Source organism: Callithrix jacchus, chromosome 15, assembly GCF_049354715.1.
Source record: "Callithrix jacchus isolate 240 chromosome 15, calJac240_pri, whole genome shotgun sequence".
NCBI lineage: Eukaryota > Metazoa > Chordata > Mammalia > Primates > Cebidae > Callithrix > Callithrix jacchus.
In genome coordinates this window covers 82,295,225-82,316,748 of record NC_133516.1, presented here as the reverse complement: position 1 = coordinate 82,316,748, position 21,524 = coordinate 82,295,225, and the positions used below count along the sequence as shown (strand labels likewise).

The window sequence follows — 21,524 nt, the reverse complement described above, 5'->3', positions numbered from 1 at the left end:
GGCCTAAGTATTTCCAGTTAGAATACTGGGAATTGAGCTAGATGATCCGAGTATCCCTTTCAAAGTGGAGATTCTTTGATTTGCTGAGATTCCCTCTATAATTCCCATGGACTCAACTAAATTGGATGACTTGGTTACTCTCAACAACACTGGCTGAGAATAGCTAGACATATTATTAGAAGTCAGTACCACCTATCCAAGAATTTTGAAGTAACTTCTAGGTGAAATAGTCTTCATAATGTGCATATTAGTCTGTTCTCACATTGCTATAAAGAAATATCTGATACTGGGTGATTTATAAATAAAAGAGGTTTAATTGGCTCACAGTTCTTCAAATGGTACAGGAAGCATGATGCTGGCATCTGCTCAGCTTCTGAGGAGGCCTCAGGAAACGTATAATCATGACAGAAGGTGAAGCGGGAGCAGGCATGGCTTACATTGCAGGAACAGGAGAGAAACAGAGAATGAGAGAGAGAGAGAGACAGAGAGAGGTGGGAGGTGCCACAAACGTAATTGATCAGATCTCATGAGAACTCACTCACTATCATGAGAACAGTACCAAGGGGGATGGTGCTAAACCACTCATGAGAAACTGCCCTCAAGATCCAATCACCTCCTGCCAGGCCCCACCTCCAGCATTAGGAATTACAATTAGATATGAAATTTGGGTGGGGACACAGATCCAAACCATATTATTCTGCCGCTGGCTCCTTCCAAACCTCATGTTCATCTCACATTTCAAAATATAACCATGCCTTCCCAATAGTCCCCCAAAATCTTAACTCATTATAGCAAAACTCAAATGTCCAAAGTTCAGTGGATACAGAGAACTCATCCTAAGGGAAGAATCAGGGAAGAAGGAATGCAACCCCTGAGAAGCATACCAATGTATAAAATCCCCAAGTCAAAGGTCAAACCATGCACTTGATTTCTCAAGTCACCTGCTTTGCCCTCTTCCAAGTGGACTTTATTCTCTTCTTGCTCTAAACTTTTAAATAAACTTTCACTGACTTCAAAATATACTATAAGGCTACAATAATCAAAACAGCATAGACCAATGGAACAGAACAGAGGCCTCAGGGGCAATGCCACACATCTGCAACTATCTGATCTTTGACAAACCTGAAAAAACAAGCAATGGGGAAAGGATTCCCTGTTTAATAAGTGGTGTTGGGAAAACTGGCTAACCATGTGCAGAAAACAGAAACTGGACCCCTTCCTGACACCTTACACTAGAATTAACTCCAGATGGATTAAAGATTTAAACATAAGACCTACCACCATAAAAACCCTAGGAGAAAACCTAGGCAAAACCATTCAGGACATAGGCATAGGCAAGGACTTCATGACTAAAACACCAAAAGCATTGGCAACAAAAGCCAAAATAGACAAATGGGATCTAATTAAACTCCAGAGCTTACAGCAAAATAAACAACCATTAGAGTGAACCAGCAACCAACAGAATGGGAAACAATTTTTGCAATCTACCCATCTGATAAAGGGCTAATATCCAGAATCTACAAAGAACTAAAACAGATTTACAAGAAAAAGACAAACCAATTTAAAAGTGGGCAAAGGATATGAACAGACACTTTTCAAAAGAAGACATATATGAGACCAACAAATATATGAAAAAATACTCATCATTGCTGGTCATTAGAGAAATGTAAATCAAAACCACACTGAGATACCATCTCATGCCAGTTAGAATGGCGATCATTAAAAAGTCTGGAGACAACAGATGCTGGAGAGGATGTGGAGAAATAGGAACACTTTCACACCGTTAGTGGGAGTGTAAACTAGTTCAACCATTGTGGAAGACAGTGTGGCAATGCCCCAAGGATCTATAAATAGAAATTCCATTTGACTCAGCTATTCCATTACTGTGTATATACCCAAAGGATTATAAATTGTTCTATTATAAAGATACATGCACACATATGTTCACTGTGGCACTGTTTACAATAGCAAAGACCTGGAACCAACCCAAATGCCCATCCATGATAGACTGGACAAGGAAAATGTGGCACAAATACACCATGGAATACTATGCAGCCATAAAAAATGATGAGTTTGTTTCCTTTGTAGGGACATGGATGAATCTGGAAACCATCATTCTGAGCAAACTGACACAAGAACAGAAAATCAAACACTGCATGTTCTCACTCACAGGTGGGTGTTGAACAATGAGAACACATGGACACAGGGAGGTGAACATCACACACTGGGGTCTGTTGGGGGAGTTAGGGGAGGAATAGTTGGGGGTGCGGAGGTTGGGGAGAGAGAACATGGGGAGAAATGCCAGATATAAGTGATGGGGGGATGGAGGCAGCAAACCACCTTGCCATATATGTACCTATGCAACAATCCTGCATGATCTGCACATGTACCCCGGAACCTAAATAACAATTAAAAAAAAGTTTTTTTTAATGTCCAAAGTTCAAAGTCTCATCTAAGACAAGGTAAGTCTCTTCCACCTAAGAGCCTGTAAAATAATAAATAAGTTAGTTACTTCCAAGATACAATGGGGGTACAGGCATTTGTTAAATACTCCCATTAAAGCTCCAAAACAATCTCCTTTGACCCCATGTCCCACATGCAGGGCACACTGGTATGAGGGTTGGGCTCCCAAGGCCTTGGGCAGCCCTGCTCCTGTGGCTTTGCAGGGTTCAGCCCCTGCAGCTGCTCTCAGGGTCTGCCATTGACTGCCTGTGGCTTTTCCAGGTGCACAGTACAATCTGTGGGTGGGTCTATCTTTCTGGGCTCTAGAGGATGGTAGCCCCCTTCTCACAGCTCCACTAGCAGTGCCCCAGTGGGGACTCTGTATGGGAGCTCCAACTTCACACTTCCCCCTCCCACACTGCCCTAGTAGATGTTCTCTGTGAGCACTCTGCCCAGCAGCTGGCTTCTGCCTAGACATCCAGGTTTTTCCATACATCCTCTAAAATCTAGGTGGGGGCTCCCAAGCCTCAACTCTTGTATCCTGTGCACCTACAGCCTTGACACCACATGGAAGCTACCGAGGCTTATGACATGCACCCTTTGAAGCTATACTTGGGTCCCTTTGAGCCATAGCTGGAGCTAGAGCAGCTGGGATGCAGGAAACAGTGTCCCAAAGCTGTGCAGGGCAGTGAGGCCCTGGGCCTGGCCCACAAAACCATTCTTCCCTTCTAGGCCTCTGGGTCTGTGATGGGAGGAACTTCCCCAAAGGTCTGCAAAATGCCTTCAAGGCCTTTCCCATGTTGTCTTGGCTATCAGCACCTGATTCCTTTTTATATATGCAAATTTCTGCAGCCTGCTTGAATTCTTCTCCTGAAAATGGGCTTTTCTTTTCTACCACATGGCCAGGCTGCAAAATGTCCAAACTTTTACACTCTACTTCCCTTTAGATACGAGTTAAAATTTAAATATAAGCTTAAATGTAAACTTATTTTAAAATGTAAGTTCCAATTTCAGGTCATTTATTTGCTTGTGCATGTGAAAATAGGCTGTTAGAAACAGCCTGGTCACATCTTGAATGCTTTGCTGCTTAGAAATTTATTCTACCAGACACTTTAAATCTTCACTCTCAAGTTCAGAGTTCCACAGATCCCTAGGGCAGGAGCACACTGCAGCCAAGTTCTTTGCTAAAGCATAACAAAAGTGACCTTTGCTCTAGTTCCCAGTAAGTTTCTCGTTTTCATCTGAGATCTCCTCATATCACTATTGGCATTTTTGTCACAACAATTTAACAAGTCTCTAGGAAGTTCCAAACTATCCCTCACCTTCCTGTCTTCTTCTGAGCCCTCCACACTCTTTCAACCTCTGCCAGTTACCCAGTTCCAAAGTCGCTTCCACATTTTCAGGTATCCTTATAGCAATGTCCTCCTCCTTGGTACCAATTTTCTGTGTGTGTTTGTTTTTGCACTGCTATAAAGACCTGAGATTGAGTAATTTATAAAGAAAAGAGGTTCAATTGGCTCATGGTTCTGCAAGGTGTACAGGAAAAATGGCAGCTTCTGCTTCTGGAGAGGCTCGGGAAGCTTTCAATCATGGCAGAAGGCAAAGGGGGAATGAGGTATCTCATATGATGGAAGCAGGAACAAGAGAGAGCAGGGGAGGTGGTTGCATGATGGAGGTGGATTTCTCATGAATGGCTTAGCACTACCCTCTTGGTGCTATTCTCATGACAGTGAGTTCTCATGAGATCTGGTCATTTAAAAGTGTGTAGCACCTCCCTTGCTCCTGCTCCTGCCATGTGAGATGCCTTGCTCCCCCTTTGCCTTCCACCATGATTGGAAGCATCCTGAGGCCTCCCCCAAAGCAGAAGCTCCTATGCTTCCTGTACAGCCTGTAAAACTCTGAGCCATAAACCTCTTTTCTTTGTAAGTTACTCTGTCTCAGGAATTTCTTTATAGCAGTGTGAGAATGGATTAATACAATGTATAAACAGTTGTTAGCAGAGAGATCCAGGATAATTTGTGGTGGTGAGTTTCAGTCCGGACTAAGAAACACAGGGGGGATTAAAATAAAACAGTGGCTCATGTGAATTCTTCAGAAACTCTGGAAATTTGAGGAAAAAAAGGTAGCATGAAGTATGTGGAGAGAAATCATGCTTTGGTTGATCCATTGGAGTTCTTTGAGGTAACAGGCAAGAATACAGGTAAGGCAGATCCAAGGCACTGTAATTTAGATTTCTAAAAGTCTTTCGGGCCAAGAGTGGTGGCTCATGTCTGTAATCCCAGCACTTTGGGAGGCCAATGCGGGCAGATCACCTGAGGTCAGGCTTTCAAAACCAGCCTGGCCAATATGGTGAAACTGTGTCTCTACCAAAAAAAGAAAAAATATTAGCTGGGTGTGGTGACGGGCACCTGTAATCCCAGCTGCTCAGGAGGTTGAGGCAGGAAAATCGCTTGAACCCAATAGGAGGAGATTGCAGTGAGCTGAGATCACACCACTGTACTCCAACCTGGGTGACAGAGCAAGACTCTATCTTAAAAAAAACAAAAGGCTTTTATGAGGCTACAAATGAAGATGAGCCATCAAGGATAGAAACATGGATTTTCATTTGACCTTGCCCTTGAATGTAAACGATTACCTAGCACCTAGCACAGAATATGGAACATAATAATTACTCAATTAAAAAAATGCCAGATGACATTTAATTCTCACAACAACTCTTTGAGGTGCCCTATTATTATTACTATCTCTATTTTAGAAGTGAGAAAACTGGTGATTTAGAATAGTTAAATTTTCTCTACTAAGAACTGATGCCAACATTTCCTCAGCCAATCGTACTTACACCCTGAGCCCTTTGATCTTATCCTGTCTTGACCGGTTTCCTAAATATCCTGATCTCCTGGGGTCCTAAACCCAAGCTTTGCCTCCTTTTAATGGTCTTGTACTTGGTCTTCCAAACTGACCCTTATTTACTGTTCCTCCAGTGCTGAGTCACCCTGGCCTCAGTCTGACTCCTGGGACACTAACTCTGCTTAGGTCCTTCAGGGTCAATGTTCTTGTCTAATCTCCTTATATTAATTCTTTAAAACAATATTTATTGAACCTCTCTGTGTGCCAGATTTTATGCTAGGTGCTGGAGGTGAACATGACATTGTCTCTTCCCTCAGGGAATCCATTACAGAAGATCCTGGAAGCATGAAAAACGTGTGATAGAAAAACAAGGAAGTGGATCAGTGCAAATAACTTTGGAAGAGAAAGGTAAATAGGAAGGTTCCCTCAGGAATAAGATCTGGCACAGGGCCTATTTAACATTCTTATATATATAAAACAAGAGATATAAGCAACGAAATCATCTGGTTTGCAGACAGCTGCAATAACTTTGCAAGGAGTGAAATGTAAGTTGATGGAGATGTACTGTAAAAAGAGCCAGCAAGCTGTCCAAAAGGGCTGAGCAGGGCAATGTGCACTGCAATGTTGGCACACACCACTGTACGCATTTAGAGAAATGCAATCTAGTTTATTTATAGAATGATAGGATCTGAACTATCAGGCAGTAAGTTCAACAAATACTTCTGACTCTACTACTTGGAAGAAGGCATGTACTGGATGCTGCAGATCCGATGAGGATGATAGCAACATAGACCCTACTCTTAAATACTCTGATAAATATTGAAAGGGTATAATGAAGAAAGTATTACTTAAAATGAATCATAAATCATGAGTGGGATTTAGATAGGTGAATATTTGTGAAGGAAGAAAAGGAAATTCCAGGTAGATAAAACAGCTTGCAGCTCTAAGGCAGGAGAACTTAGGGAGTTGTCCTGGAATGGTGATAGTTCTAGTGTGGCTGATAGGTAGGGGACATGGAAGAAAGTGGAGAGTTTGAAAGGCTGTGACAGTGAATCAAGCTCTTGATCTCTTATCTGGGAAGCCTGCACTGGATTTAAAAGTGTATAGCACGTCCCTCCTCTTTCTCTTGCTCCTGCTCCTGCCACGTGAGATGCCTTGCTCATCATTTGCCTTCTCCCATGATTGGAAGCATCCTGAGAACTCCCCAGAAGCAGAAGCCACTATGCTTCCTTTATAGCCTTTAGAACTCTCAGCCAATAAACTTCTAGTTTATTTATTGGTTGGACAGTGGAGGGGAGGGGTGATGGTGAGATTTAAAGATTTTGAGATGGTAATTTAGCAAGCTGATTCTGGCAGCACGGTGTGGGATAGGGAGGGGAAGACATATGAATCAGGTAGAAGGCCATTATAATAGTCTAGTTTAGAAGAAATGAGGTCTGAACCAGGCGGAAGTAGGAAAAGGGAAAAAGGAACCAGAGAGATCCTGAAAGCACACTCTACAGCAGCATTTCATAAAGTGTGGTCCAGCACCAACCTGCATGGGAATCATCTGGGGAGACTCCTGTATACCACCTCAGACCTACTGAACTAGGATCTCTGGGGAGCAAGGCTGAGGAATCTACATTTTAAACAAGTCCCCTGGAAACTCTTTTGTATACTCAGGCATCACCATTCTATGGACTTGGCACCTGATTCAGGGTAGTGAGCTAGGAAAATTCTCTGTTGTGCAAGGAGTTCCTCTTGTTAGTTTGTCCTACTTGGTTATTTCTTATCAACAACTATCCCTTCATCTCTAAGGCAAAAAGAATCCAAAAGAATGGGAATCCTTAGTTGATATTTGGAGGGAAAAAGAAGAAGGAGAGAATTATGGGTTAGATTGTGTTCTTCCTCCAAATTCATATGTTGAAGTTCCAACACCCTGTATTTCAGAATGTGACTCTATTTGCAGATGGAGTCCTTACAGGCATAATTAAATTAAAATGAGGTCACTAGAGTGGACCCTAATCTGATGTGATTGCTGTCCTTATGAGAAGAGGAAATTTGGCTACAGACACTTACAGAGGAAAGATGATGTAAGGAACCAAGGGGAAGATACAAGCCAATGAGAGAGGCCTTAGAAGAAAGCAACCCTGCTGATACCTGGATCTTGGAATCCAGAACTGTTAGAAAATAAATCCCTTTTGCTTAAACCACCCAGTATATTTTGTTATGATAGCCCTAGCAGATGAATACAAAGGGGAAGGGGAAGGTGGGGGTGATGAGAAGAAGAAAAGAGGAAGGTAAGTAAGACAGACAGTAAGGAAGAGGAGGAGAGGAGAGAAAGTACTTCCCCTTCTCCCTGGAGGGAGATGGTGACAAGGGGGAGGTGAGAGTTGTATTAGTCCATTTTCATGTTGCCGATAACGACACACCTGAGATGGAGTAATTTATATAGGAAAGAGGGTTAATTGGACTTATAGTTCCATGTGGCTGGGGAAGCCTCACAATCATGTTGGAAGGCAAGGAGGTGAAAGTCACATCTTACATGGATGGCAGCAGGCAAAGAAAGAGCTTGTGCAGGGAGATAACCTCCCACCGGGTCCCTCCTGTAACACTTGGGAATTCAAGATGGGATTTGGGTGGGGACACGTCAAACTATATGAAGAGTCTAGTTCAGGACCTTGAAGAACACTTATTTTGCAGGTTTAGGAATCATGCAGTATCATGGAACTCAGGGGAAAAAGGAGATTCAGGAAGAAAAGAAGGAGGTCAGTTGTTCCAGGCTGGGATGTTGAGAAGAAAGGATTATATTTAGCTGTGGATTTACTATATAATAGTAAAAATGGAAAAAATTCAAATATATCACAATAGAGGAATTGTTTTATAAACATTTGTTGAATTATAATGTTACATCAAAAATTATGCTCAAGAAGTTTAAAAAGACATGAAAAAAGGCACAAAATACGATATTTAAATAAAAACAATTCAAAGTAAATATATATATAACTGATTGTTTTTAAAAAAGCATTATTATAAGTATATTAGCTGCCTCTTCCTCTTCCCTTCACTGATCTTTACAGAAAATTCAGATTTGCTTATTCTCATTGGAGTCCCTTGAACTCCAGTATTGCTATGGAGGTCACTGTTATGTGTGTGTCTCCCAGCCAAAGGGGGTAGAAGATCTATAGTGCAGGTGTCATTTTCTAGAGGCAGAATGTAGGCAGAGTAAGAGAGAAGCCAACAATCAATGATGACAAGGCATGAAGAGCTTGGATAAGGTGAGAGGTCAGGTGAGAGAAGACAGATGTGAGACGGTTGGAGTCTGGGAAAAACTGGGGAAAGGCGATTTTAAAAAATATTGCTGTGGGTCATATATTGAATATTCTTTAATGTTTTCAGGAAAAGCAAGTAAAGATTAACTTTGTTTTTCTCTCTCTCTCTTTTTTTTTTTTGAGATAGGGTCTTGCACTGTTGTCCAGGTTGGAGTGCAGTGGCATGACCAGGTCTCACTGCAGCCCTGATCTCCTGGGCTCAAGAAGTCCTCCCACCTCAGCCTTCTGAGTACCTGGGACTACAGGTGCTTGCCACCATGCTTGGCTAAGTTTTTCACTTTTTTGAAGAGCTAGGGTCTTGCTATGTTGCCAAGGCTGGTCTCAAACTCCTGGACTCAAGTGAACCTCTCATATTGGCCTCTCAAATTGCTGTGGTTACAGGCATGAGCCACTGTGCCTGGCCAGATGTTATCTTAAATTACTTTTGGTTACTGGCTAGACGGGACCCTAGGAATTATTTATTTACACATATGTACAAAAAGAAAAGACTTGCAAGAACCAAAAACATTAGAAGTTGTTAACTCTGTGTTAGTGGAATTACTGGGCACTGACATTTTCATGTAAGTTTTAAAATAAAAATATGTATTAATTAGAGAGTGATGCACTATTGTGTAAAGAGGGTATACATGTTTTCGATAGAGTTGTCTGGGCAGGCTGAACTGCATAGGGTTAAAGAGTGAATGGGGGTGATAAAGTCGGTTTAGATTATTTTCTCAAGAAGTCTGGCTGTGAATAGGAGAGACTTGGGCAAGAGAGGTAGGAAAATCCAAGACATTTGTGGAGGGAAGGGGATTTCAGGATAGCAACACCTGGAAAGTTTGACAAATTAGACAGCAAATATCCTGTAAGCGTGTATTGTTTTGAAAGATTTTTTTTTATAATTTGCATGTGCTGGAGACAGAAGGCATTTTATGATATAATCTTTAATTAACTTTGAGGTATTTCTTATTTGGTCCAAATTATACTGGTTAAGAACCAAGAGGTAATTCTCTCAGCTGGGTCTTAACTGGGTCAAGAAACTGACTTTCAAAGAATCAAGAGGTTAGAGATGCAATAATAATAAAACATAAATTTTAAAGGCCTGCTAAAGAGAAATGCTAATTCAGGAATTCTAGCTGAAATCTGTAAAATCATGGTTAAATTGGATGTAGATTAGTTCATTAAATTCTGAGACTTCAGAAATTAGAGACAGATATATAGAATCAGGTATATATCTTATGTGAGATATTCATGAATTGAATTTATGTCCTCAGGCTGAATTTAAATACACTCAAAAAGAGGTTGCATTAATTCTTGGATAACAAATTAAATATACACTAAAGAAAATGAAGGCTTTAGGGGGAGCAGTCCCCAGTCTTCCTGAGACAGTATCAAGGATGAGAGTGATAATAGCATATTGCATGATGCTGTCTTTGGGACTGAACCTTACACAGGTGGAAACGTCAGGCAGTTCTCAGGTCTTCAAATTCCCAGAGATGACTAATGTGGATAGCTGGTGAAGCTGATGAAATATTGGATTTGGTCTATGACAGGTGAAGACATACCTATCACACAGGCTTCAGCTAGGAAGGACCGTAGAAGAGATACCTAAATATAATTTTCTCAGCCTTTCTTGATGAGAGTCTGGAGTACATATTTGGAGGAGGTTATGAGGGAGGAAGTGATGAATGCAAAATGCTGTGGCTAATTAATGAAGTATAAAATTGTAAAGAGATATTAACCTGTAAAGAAGGTATAAATGAAAAGACAAAAGGGTAGATTTTGCAAGAACAGCCAGGGTTTATCAGGGCAAGAGAAGTAGTTGGTGGGTGACAGAGGTCACAGGTCAGACAGATGATAAACTGCTACCTGAATGGAGCCCGTGTTCATAGAGGCACTGTTGAGTTCTGAGGTACATCTCTCCCAGTGTGTGTGAACATAAGGTCTCAAAGGAGCAGGGAAGATATTGGAGAAGAAATTCATTTGGTGACTACCATATAGAAAGTGTTCAGGGAATTCAAAACAGGAGAAAGGCAACAAGTTCAAGAATAAAAGCAAAGCCATTCTAACCACGGGAAGCATGGAAAAGGGGAGGGGAACAAATATGGGCTGAGGAAGGATCTACTAGAAAACCAGCAGAAACTTCTGATACAGCTTTCTTTTTTTTTTTTTTTGAGACAGAGTTTTGCTCTTGTTGCCCAGGCTGGAGTGTAATAGCATGATCTCGGCTTACTGGAACCTTCACCTCCCAGGTTCAAGCGATTCTCCTGCCTCAGACTCCTGCGTATCTGGGATTAAAGGCATGTGCCACCATGCCTTGCTAATTTGTATTTTTAGTGAGAAGAGATTTCTTTTTTTTTTTGAGACGGAGTTTCACTCTTGTTACCCAGGCTGGAGTGCAATGGCATGATCTCGGCTCACTGCAACCTCTGCCTTCTGGGTTCAAGCAATTCTCCGGCCTCAGCCTCCTGAGTAGCTGGGATTACAGGCGTGCACCACCATGCCCAGCTGATTTTTGTATTTTTAGTAGAGACGGGGTTTCACCTTGTTGACCAGGATGGTCTCGATCTCTTGACCTCGTGATCCACCCACCTCGGCCTCCCAAAGTGCTGGGATTATAGGCGTGAGCCACCGCGCCCGGCATGAGAGGAGATTTCTCCATGTTGGTCAGGCTGGTCTGGAACTCCAGACCTCAGATGATCCACCTGCCTCAGCCTTCCAAAGTGCTGGGATTACTGGTGTGGACCACCACACCCACCCTGATAGAGCTATTTTGATGCCTCTGTATTAACTCAGCTTTTTAATCCAGTTGCTTCAAACTTCCTGGTCAAAAATGTATATCAACTATTTAGGAATTAATGTATTAACACATACAACTTATATACTTGACAGTCACCTATGATGGGAGACTTCCAGTAATATTTTATTAATTTCTATATTATTTTTGTTTTTATAAGTACCTGTTACTCATATAACCAGAGAAAGCTAAGCTGGGTGCAGTGGTTCATGCCTGTAATTCCACCACTTTGGGAGGCTGAAGCAGGTGGATCACTTGAGCAGGAGTTCAAGACCAGCCTGAGTAACATGGTGAAATGCTGTCTCTACAAAAATACAAAAATTAGCTGGCATGGTGGTGCACACCTGTGCTCCCAGCTACTTGGGAGGCTGAGGTAGGAGGATCATCTGAGTCCGGGAAGTCAAAGCTGCAGTGAGCTGTGATCATGCCACTGTACGCCAGCCTAAGCAACAGAGTAAGACTGTCAAAAAAAAAAAAAAAAAAAAAGACAAAGCTGGGAAAATTCTATTAGAACAAGGTTATCTTCCAAGCATATGCCACCCAAACTCCAAAATAATTCCTATGAAAGAGTATATTCATATTAAATAAAATGTAGCAATGATAGTCAAGGAAATAATAATATATAATAAAAGTATATTACTGAGCATATTACACATCATACTCAAAGTAGAGTCACATCACACATTTTCCTTAAAGGTTAGGCTTAAAACCTAACCCCCTACATGAAATAAAACCATATAAAAAAAGTATGGCTCCACTGTTGCCCACACAACTACAGACAAATCTGTGAAGATTTATTAAGGTTGAGAGGCTTAGACAATTGTTGATATGAGCAGGCAGGAGGCCTGCAACTCTCCAGCTTACCCTGTTAACCACTAGTGATTTGATTGCTATCTTGAAGCAAAATAATAATAAATAATTATGTATTATTATAAATAAACAATAATTAAAATTCCCCAAATCTGCCTATAAACTTTTCTTGTAATTCCTCATTTAGTTAACTTCATATACATAATTACTATACCTTACCTGAACCCACAAAAGACTCAAGAATGAGGCAAAGTCAGGGTCCCCAGGTTGTGCAAGCTGTGCGCTGCACAAGGGCCTTGTCCGACTGAAGGGGAAAAGGACAGGAGCTGAATGCCTAGCATGTGTCCCTGTGTGTGTCAGACTGAGTCTGAGGGGTTGGGGGTTAGAATAGGGGCTGCATTTTGAAATTTGCTTAAAGGCAATATATAGGCCAGCTGGGGACCAGGGAGGATGTCTACTTTATGCATTAAACTTAATACAAGTTTAAGAGTCAATTATTTAGACAAAATATCTTAGTTTCAAAATGGCTATGAGGTAGATAACATTTGAAATATTAATTCACATTTTTCTACCCTAAAAGGCTCCCTTCCCTCCTGTCCCTGGTAGAAAGGGGTGGTAGCATTCAAGCAGATGCTTATTTCTTTGAGATTTCCATAATTAAGACAAGAAAGAGAACTGCGCAGGAAACCAAAGGTGTCTCTAAATTATTTTATAAAAAGTCTAGGCACTTAGGGGAGGGAGATTTGCAGGTATAGACAAAATGTCTTGGTAAACAAAGCGGAAACAGGAGATTTCCTTGGGCTGTGGAAAGTGGGGGAGGGGAGAGAGGGAAGGGGAAGGAGACAGAGAGAAAGAGGGAGGGAAAGAGGGCAGAAGAAGACTTCAGAATAAAAAATACTATAAAATGAAGAAATAAATTTACCTGAATAATGTAAATTCAGGTAAATATAAACAGCTGTATCAGAATCACAGTTCTTGTCTATCATATCCCAGGCATTGTACAAAGCAGGTTCACACCTATTCTCTTAGAATCTTCACAATAGCACCACAAGGCAGATGTTATCATCCCATTTTACAGTTGAAACATCATAGCTTAAGACATAGCTAGTAAGTAGAGGGGTGGGGATGCAAACCTAGGTCTGTTTTTCTTCCTGCTCTATATACCTGTTATCAAAACTCAGGGATAAAGGCAATACACTGGGGTTCTCAGAAGGTTAAAAAACAGAGCTCAGTCCATTATAGCATTGGTTCTATCTCATTGCTATAGTACTGGTTCTGTCTCATTCTATCTTATATACTCTGCAAGCAGAGTGTATAATACTGACAATCAGAGAAAAAGCCCACTATTACTAGACTAAAAGGAGGAAACTCCTAGAAAAAGAATGGAAGCCCTAGGTCTAAAGAGAATGTGAGAGTGATCTGTGACCACAATAGACTTACATCATTCAGCTCAGACAGCAAGACCCTCACCCCATGCCATATTTCAAAGGCCTCTCTTCAAAGATGTCAGTATTGAATGTGTTTTCTATATTTTATGGCAAGTTTAGATTAACAGAAAAAAACTTAAGAGCATGTGGACATTTTGACCAATGTATATAATTTCTACTCATCCAACTCACCTGAGCAGTTCTACTAAGTGCAAACTACTCCTGTGCCCATTAGGCTAGAAAGATACAAACTAAAGCATGTGCACGTGCGTGTGCGCGTGCGTTCGCGCGCGTGCACACACACACACACACACACACACACACACTGTTAATCAAGTTTATCCTAAATCTGCCTCCTTATATATTTTAAGTTCTGCCTAAAGGTTTCTCCATACATAATGAACCATAACCTAATTGGATGTGTAACCTACTCTTGTGACCAACAGTTAAAACTCAGTTCAAGTAAGTAAAATGCCAAGCTGCAACCAATGTAGCTATTTGTGTACCTCTTTTCTGTTTTCCATACATCACTTTCCTTCTTCTGTCCATAAATCATCTTCTATTAGTGTCTGTGCTGGAGTCTCTCAGAACCTATCCTGGCTCACATAAAACAATTCATGAATTGTCCTTTGCCTAATTAAACTCTGTTAAATTAGATTTGTCTAAGGTTTTTCTTTTAACAATATGCACATACATAATCAATCAATCAGTTCCAAAATTCCCACCTGATATGGTTTGGCTGTGTCCCCACCCAAATCCCATCTTGAATTATAGTTCCCATCATCCTTGTGTGTTGTGGGAGGGACCTCCCTGGTAGGAGGTAATTGAATCATGGGGATGGTTACCCTTATGCTGTTCTCATGATAGTGAGTTCTCACAGGATATGATGGTTTTATAAGGGGATTTTCCCATTTTTGCTTAACACTTCTTTCTCCTGCCGTCATGTGAAGAAGGATGTGTTTGCTTCCTCTTCTGCCATAATTGTAAGTTTCTTGAGGCCTCCCAGCCATGCAGAACTGTGAGTCAATTAAAAATATTTCCTTTATAAATTACCCAGTCTTAAGTATTTCTTTATAGCAGTATGAGAATGGACCAATATAGCACCCAAGTTTGAGCAGAAAATAGACACACTTTAGCATTTATTAAAATAATACTAAAAAAAGCTATCTAAGTTTTTCCAAGACCATAGTATTCTATTTAGGTATTTCTATTCAAGGCTTTGGGTATAAGATATGCTTCAATTCACAGGACCAGGTTACCTGGTTAGGATCAGGATCAACTTCATCCCAGTTGTGAGTGACATGGCCTTTATCAACGGATTCAAAGGGCTTGTGAGAAACTGAAGGTAGAATCCTATACAGCCAGCTAAAGGAAAAAAACATACAAGATATACAAGCCTTAGAGTAATGTTCTGAGTGATACACAGAATGGCTGAGGCAGTACCATCAGGAAGACACTCAAGTCAGCGACAACCTGTCAAGTCAACGAAGACACTCAAGTCACACATTAGACCTGGGCTTTAATGTGTGAAGCAGTGAAGCAATGTCACAGCATCACTTTTTAATGGCCATCTGCTGTCCACACCTCTGGCCTCTTCTCACCTTTTCACTGCCCCCATCATGCTTCAAATGGACTCTGATTCATGGTTATTCCCATGTTGCCAAAAAACGAATAATTGTCTTTTCTAACAACTATAAAGGAAGGGGGAATACCTTGAGGGATATCTGTGTAGGAAAATCCATAGAAAAACATTAGCTTATGGATATCATAGGATACTAGTCCTTGCCCTGGAAGGCAAAAACAATGAGTTCTATGTCGCTTAAGAAAATATGGATGACAACTTTGTTATTTTTGAAATAATAAATCACTTTTTTCCTTTAAAATTATGAAAGTAACATATGCCAATGGTAAAAATAATTCAAGTAATTTAAAAAGTCCTGAAACGTAAAGGCTCCTTTTCCTCCAATTTGTTCAGGGCTATTCCTCAGAAACATCAGAGCTTAATGATTTTTTAAATATATATTCTTTCAGATATATCCAATACATTTCTAAGCAAAATTGCCAGATCATTTTAACACTTTATTACCATAATAATAATATGTGAGAGTGCCTGGTCACACACATCTTCACAAATCTGGAATATTAGTAATAATTTTAGTGTTTTAGGTGGAAAATAGTATCTCATTTTATTTTGTATTTCTTTTATTATAAGTTAGGAAATACAAAATATTTCCAAAAAAACCAGTCTATTCATTTGTTTATTGACTCTTTGTAGTTTTTCTGTGAATTACTTGTAAAAGTCCCTTATCATTTTCTATTGAGTTTATTTGTCTTTTTGATATTAATTTGTAAGAGAAAAAAGATGCTGGAGAGGCTGTGGAGAGATAGGAAAGCTTTTACAGTGTTGGTGGGAATGTAAATTAGTTCAACGATTATAGAAGGCAGCGTGGTGATTCCTCAAAGACTTACAATGAGAAATAGCATTTGATCCAGCAATCCCATTACTGGGTATATACCCAAAGGAATATAAATCATTCTATTATGAAGATATATGCACACATATGTTTATTGCAGCATTATTCACAATAGCTAAGACATGGAATCAACCCAAATGCCCATCAATGATACACTGGATTAAAAAAATGTGGTGCATATACACCATGGAATATATTATGCAGCCATAAAAAAATGAGATCATGTCCTTTGAGGGGACATGGATGGAACTAGTAGCCATAAGCAGGAACAGAAAACCAAATACCACATGTTCTCATTCTTAAGTGGGAGCTGAACAATGAACACATGGAGACAGGGAAGGCAATAACACACACTGGGGCCTGCTGGGGGGTGGGAGTTGGGGGAGGGAGAGCATCAGGAAAAAATGGCTAATGTATGCTGGACTTAATACTTAGGTGATGGGTTGATAGGTGCAGCAAACCACCATGGCACTGTTTACCTATGTAACAAACCTGCACATATACCCTGGAACTTAAAAATAAATTAACACTTCTGTACTCCAAAATTAGAAGAGTGTGTGTTCATGTTTTACTGTGGTACATTTATGGCTCTATTTGTTTTTCTTTCTGTTCTTTTTAAAGCATGTCCTCTCTACCAGGACCAGATCTCAGGTTTCAATAAGGGAAGAAGACTCTGATAAAGGAATTCTGAAGGACACCAGGATGAGAACCTTCTGGAAGTTGGAAGGGACATTGAAACTCACTAAAAGGGACCTAAGTCCTTTCAGAGGCTACTACCCTGATAAAATACAGATGGACAATGGAAGACCAGACCTGAATCAACAGGCTTTGGCCCTTTTGAGCCCAAGGACAGTCTATCTCAGTGGGTTGACTTGGCCTGGCCCAATGCTGAGCCATCTGGGAGAAAAAGGGCTAGATCTGTTTAGTTTCCATTGGATTCCTTCATTTCTTGATGACATGACCTCAGGCCTTGGTCTTACTAAGCCTCTCCAGCTCCCAGTATATGAAATTCAGAGCATATGTGTATGTTTTGGAACCAGCTGTGTGATCCTGGGAGAGTTACTAAACTTCCTGGACCTTATGTTCTTCATCCTTGTCTTCTAAGACAGTTGTGAGAACTCAAAGAGTTTGTGAACCGAAAATTCCTGGCATACAATAGATGCTCGCTTATTAGATGCTTGTTAAATTGCCTTTCTTCTCTTAATTGTCCGAATTTTATCACAGTCTAGATTTTCCACATTCTCTGACTCTTGCCTTTTCAAGAATCAAGGGATCAATCAGCTAGCTAATCTGATAAAAATTAATCCTAGGTAGGCAGGCAGGCAGGCAGGCAGGCAGGTAGTTAGGTAGGTAGGTGGGCAATAGTTTTGTGGTGGCCCTGCATGCTATGGTTCAAATGAGTAGTAACTAGGAATTTCAGGCTGGCCTACTTATGGATAGGACTGGTCCTGTCTTCCCACTGGAGATTTTCAGTGGAAAGCATTTCCACAACATTTTTGTTGGTATCTTTGAAGAGTTTTTCTAAATGGATGGGTGAGCCATACCTAGTGTCCCTTATTTTTTAGCTGAGTTTATAACACTCCCCAGGCAGCACTACATTGCCCTGAACAGAGATTTAATTCTGATTCAGGGAACAGTGCCAGCTTCTTAATGAAATGCCAACAGCTCCTTTTCAGCCTCCTGGAACAGACCTCAGCTCCTGCTGGCTGAAGATATTGCTGAATAATGGGGACAGGCAGCAGAATCCAGAGACCAGGTGGCCTGTTAGGGAATGGGCCATAAAGTCGAGAACATAGTCATAGAGGCCAGGTTGTCATAAATTAGAATGGACAGAATTGTCTGTGTGCTTACCTTACCCTGTCTATTTGGGCTGAGAGAAAGAGAGAGAGAGAGAGAGAGAGAGAGAGAGAGAGAGAGAGAGAGAGAGAGAAACGATTATATAGCAATGGAATTATCCTGATTTTTGACATGTTTAGAAAACTTTCCCTATTTCTTCCTCCTTCCACTCACATATCTATTGAGAGAAAAGCACTGTTATACTGACATGTAGCATAGCACCTGCCATATATCATGTGCAGTTCTCTTGACAGCCTCCTCAAGATACCCTGGAAATGAGGCAGAAACTCTGCCATGATGGCAATACTTAATGATAATTATTTGAAAATAACTAGCATTAATTGAGCACTAACCATGTGCCTTGCAATATACACTTTATACACATGCTTTATAAACATCCTTTCTTTTAATCCTCACCACAGCTATGAAATAGGTACTATTATTATCTTTGTTTTATGAATGAAGAACTAGAGGATCCAAAAAAGGCAGATGATTTGCCCAAGATTTGAAAAAGAGGAGCCAGGATTTATACTCAGGGGGCCTGCCTCCAGGGTGGCCATGGTTACTGTGCAATATTTATCATTTGTGTGGTCCACTATAGTTTTGTACTTACATTTGCTTCTCAGAAGGACCTGTGGTGATAAACTCAGGCCGCCCTGCTAAGCAGTACAAGACCACATGCCCTTCTCCCCAAATCTCTAATATCAGCAGCATTCCTCTTCACAAATGCCTTAGCCTAAACTTTCTATAATTAGATACTATTTATTTAAATCACAACACTTACTGCCTCTTAAAACTATAACACACTGCATCCAACCTGCCTGATATGAGTTAATCAAGGGCTCATGTTCATTGACCCGGATGTAGGATTAGAGCGAACATGGAACATGGCATACTATGTTAATGAATATGCTGGTTTCTAGCAAAGGCAAATGCTAGAATAAAAACCTTATTAATTCAAACCACAATGGGCCATAATACATGACTTTTCAACTATCCAAGCTTGGATTACCCAACATTTTTTTGAAAAGAACATACCTCTAGTTAGCTGAGAAAGATATTGCTCTGAATATTCCAGAGTTATGACTCAGTCATTATAAAACAAAGGAAAACAGGAAAACCCCAAACCAAAACTCAACAGGACGGTCTTTAGAAGAAGGCCAAACTATTAGGAATATTTCAATCCAAGTATAGGAGATAATTTGTAAATGGAACTGGACATGTGTATTTTCCAGGCTCTGCACAGCTTTCCTTAGCCTTCTTCCACCAGTCACTTGGTGCTAGCTAGCAGGAAGTCTATTCTCTCCTGACTAGGACCTAGACCAAAGCCTATAAGAAGTAGAATCTTGAGCAGCTCTAGGAGGCTGTGGCCCAGGGGAAGGAGGCAGCCCAAAGTCCCTGTCATAGTTCCCACAGCCTGCAGGTCAGAATTCATCTAATCTTTGTACCTTCTCTTATTGGTGCTCCGTGGACAAGTGAAAGCCGATCCTGAGAGCTGCTCTGCATACAGATTGTAGGGGCAGACCTGAGGATTATTCTGAAACAAAGGATGCAATAAACAATATTACTCCCATCTGAAAAACATCACACCTTCCCACCAACCAACTCCATAGGGGAATGGGGATGCTCTGGGCCACTGCTCATGATCATCTCCAACCCAATATGTTTCTTCTAACAACTTTTAATGTGATTTGCCCCCTTGATTATAAAAGTAATATATACTTATTGTAGAAAATGTATAAACTATATCACCCATTATCTCACAACCAGAAGTAACCCAGTGTTAACATGTTCGTATTTTTTCTTGCATTCTTATCCTCCAAAATTGTGACCCTATGATACCTGTAATCCTGTAATAATCAGGTATTTTTTCTTTTCCTTTTAAAGAAAACATTATACCATGAGAACTTTTATGCCATGATACAGTCTTCAAAAGTTCTGAAAATATTTTTGTTTGCTGTGTTGTTGCTATTCTAGCCAGCGCTAGTATGAACATCTTTGTGCATACATATTAAAGCACCTTGTTATTTTCTCATAATTATCACATCTTATGGTGTTCAAGGGGAATATGAGGAATTCCCTTTAATCCTAGATTTTGGGGATACTAGTGGAAACCCTACAGTTAATTTTACTAGTTTGGGTTGGCTGCTGTGCCACCAATCCAATTTTAATCTTTGTATTGTCATTGTGCTGTATCTACATTGCCCCTATGATTTAGGAAACCCCTAGACAGTTCACAGGCTAGATTAGAAGAGCCACAGTGGGTGGAGGCACTTTGGCCTGAAAGCTAGTCATTCAGGAATAGGATTCAGAGCTCTTCTAAGCACTTTATTTCCTCGTACCTGTCCTTCTGGCAAGGAACCTGGGCAGCGAGGGTCCTCTGAAGCACACTCATTCCCAAATCCAGAAAGGTACTGTATGTGACAAAGACACAAATGTCACCATTAGTAGGATTTAAAGAAAACTGGCAGTCTACAAAGGTAAGAATTTCTATATGGACATACGTGTGTATATGATGTCACATATATATCTTTACTGTGTCTTGACATATGACTCAGGAAAGAGAATATGCTTTCTGTAAATATTAGACTTCTAATTAATCAGAAGAGTGCTAGATATTCCAATTAATCAGAAAAGTGCTTCTCCACCTTTAGCTGTACTTAGCAGATTTACGCATCTACACTGAACCCCCCTAAACCTGAGACTCCATTTCCCCTTCAAACTCTGTTAAAAAACAAAAAACAAAAAAAACCATCTAGGAAGAGGTGTGTGGATCCAATCCTGACAGGAAAACCCTCTCCAAACTAGTCTGGCTGCAGGCAGAAGCCTCTGCTATCTGCCTCATCTATGGAACACATTTATATTTGTATGAATGCATGAAAATAAAGTTTAAAGATATGGGTGGCCTTTAGGAGATATGCCAGCTCAGAATCGTTTCACAATGACACAATGGAACCTACTCGGATTGCCATCTCTTCACTTTACACCCAGAGGGGAAAAAAAGTTAAGGGTTTCTCAACAAGGTAAGTCATGAGGAGCCCCTGAAACTTACTCTTGCAACACTCAACACACTTGCAAGTTCTTGTGCACTGTCTGGCTCTTTTGTTAGCCTATAAGCTGCATGAAGGCTGGGACTATGGCAGTCTTGGCTCATAGAAGGTACTCGGTGGAAATCTGTTGATTAATTTTTTCACTTAAAGACAATTCTAATGTAAGTGTATGTGTGCTGCTGAAAATAGGGTTAGAACTCTCTTTGCTCTAACTTAAATGCCAATTGATTTTAGCCCAGGATAATGAAAGTGCAGTCTTGCTCAGCAAATAAAATGTCACCATCTGAACACATCTCCTTAAGAGATATAAGAAGGATGGAAGTGGGTGAAGGATAGGCCCTCCGGAGTTCTCAGCAGCATGGAGATATATAACACTCCTGTATGTGTGTGATGATTAGGTCAACAACGGTCTATATTTGGAAGAAATATCAGACGTGAAAGTTATGACCTAGAAAGCAATGGAAGTGAAATTATTCTTTTTGCCTTCAGATACAATATTTTATATATTCGAAGATTTGTCATCACAAAAAAATACTAAAGTATATGCTGAT

At 40.5% G+C, this 21,524-nt stretch overlaps 1 protein-coding gene across 2 annotated transcripts in view; it reads right to left on the bottom strand.

Annotated features, from left to right (window-relative positions):
* HGD (homogentisate 1,2-dioxygenase) overlaps positions 1–21,524 on the bottom strand; it is a 54,294-nt gene that overhangs the window by 28,507 nt on the left and 4,263 nt on the right. For both annotated transcript variants that reach the window (XM_002758765.7, XM_035274092.3), the window contains exons 2-4: positions 20,266–20,337; positions 19,372–19,460; positions 14,873–14,978 (exon numbers count right to left, since the gene is read on the bottom strand). In XM_002758765.7, the coding sequence (XP_002758811.1) occupies positions 14,873–14,978; positions 19,372–19,460; positions 20,266–20,337 (267 nt within the window). The remainder of the gene's footprint in view (positions 1–14,872; positions 14,979–19,371; positions 19,461–20,265; positions 20,338–21,524) is intronic.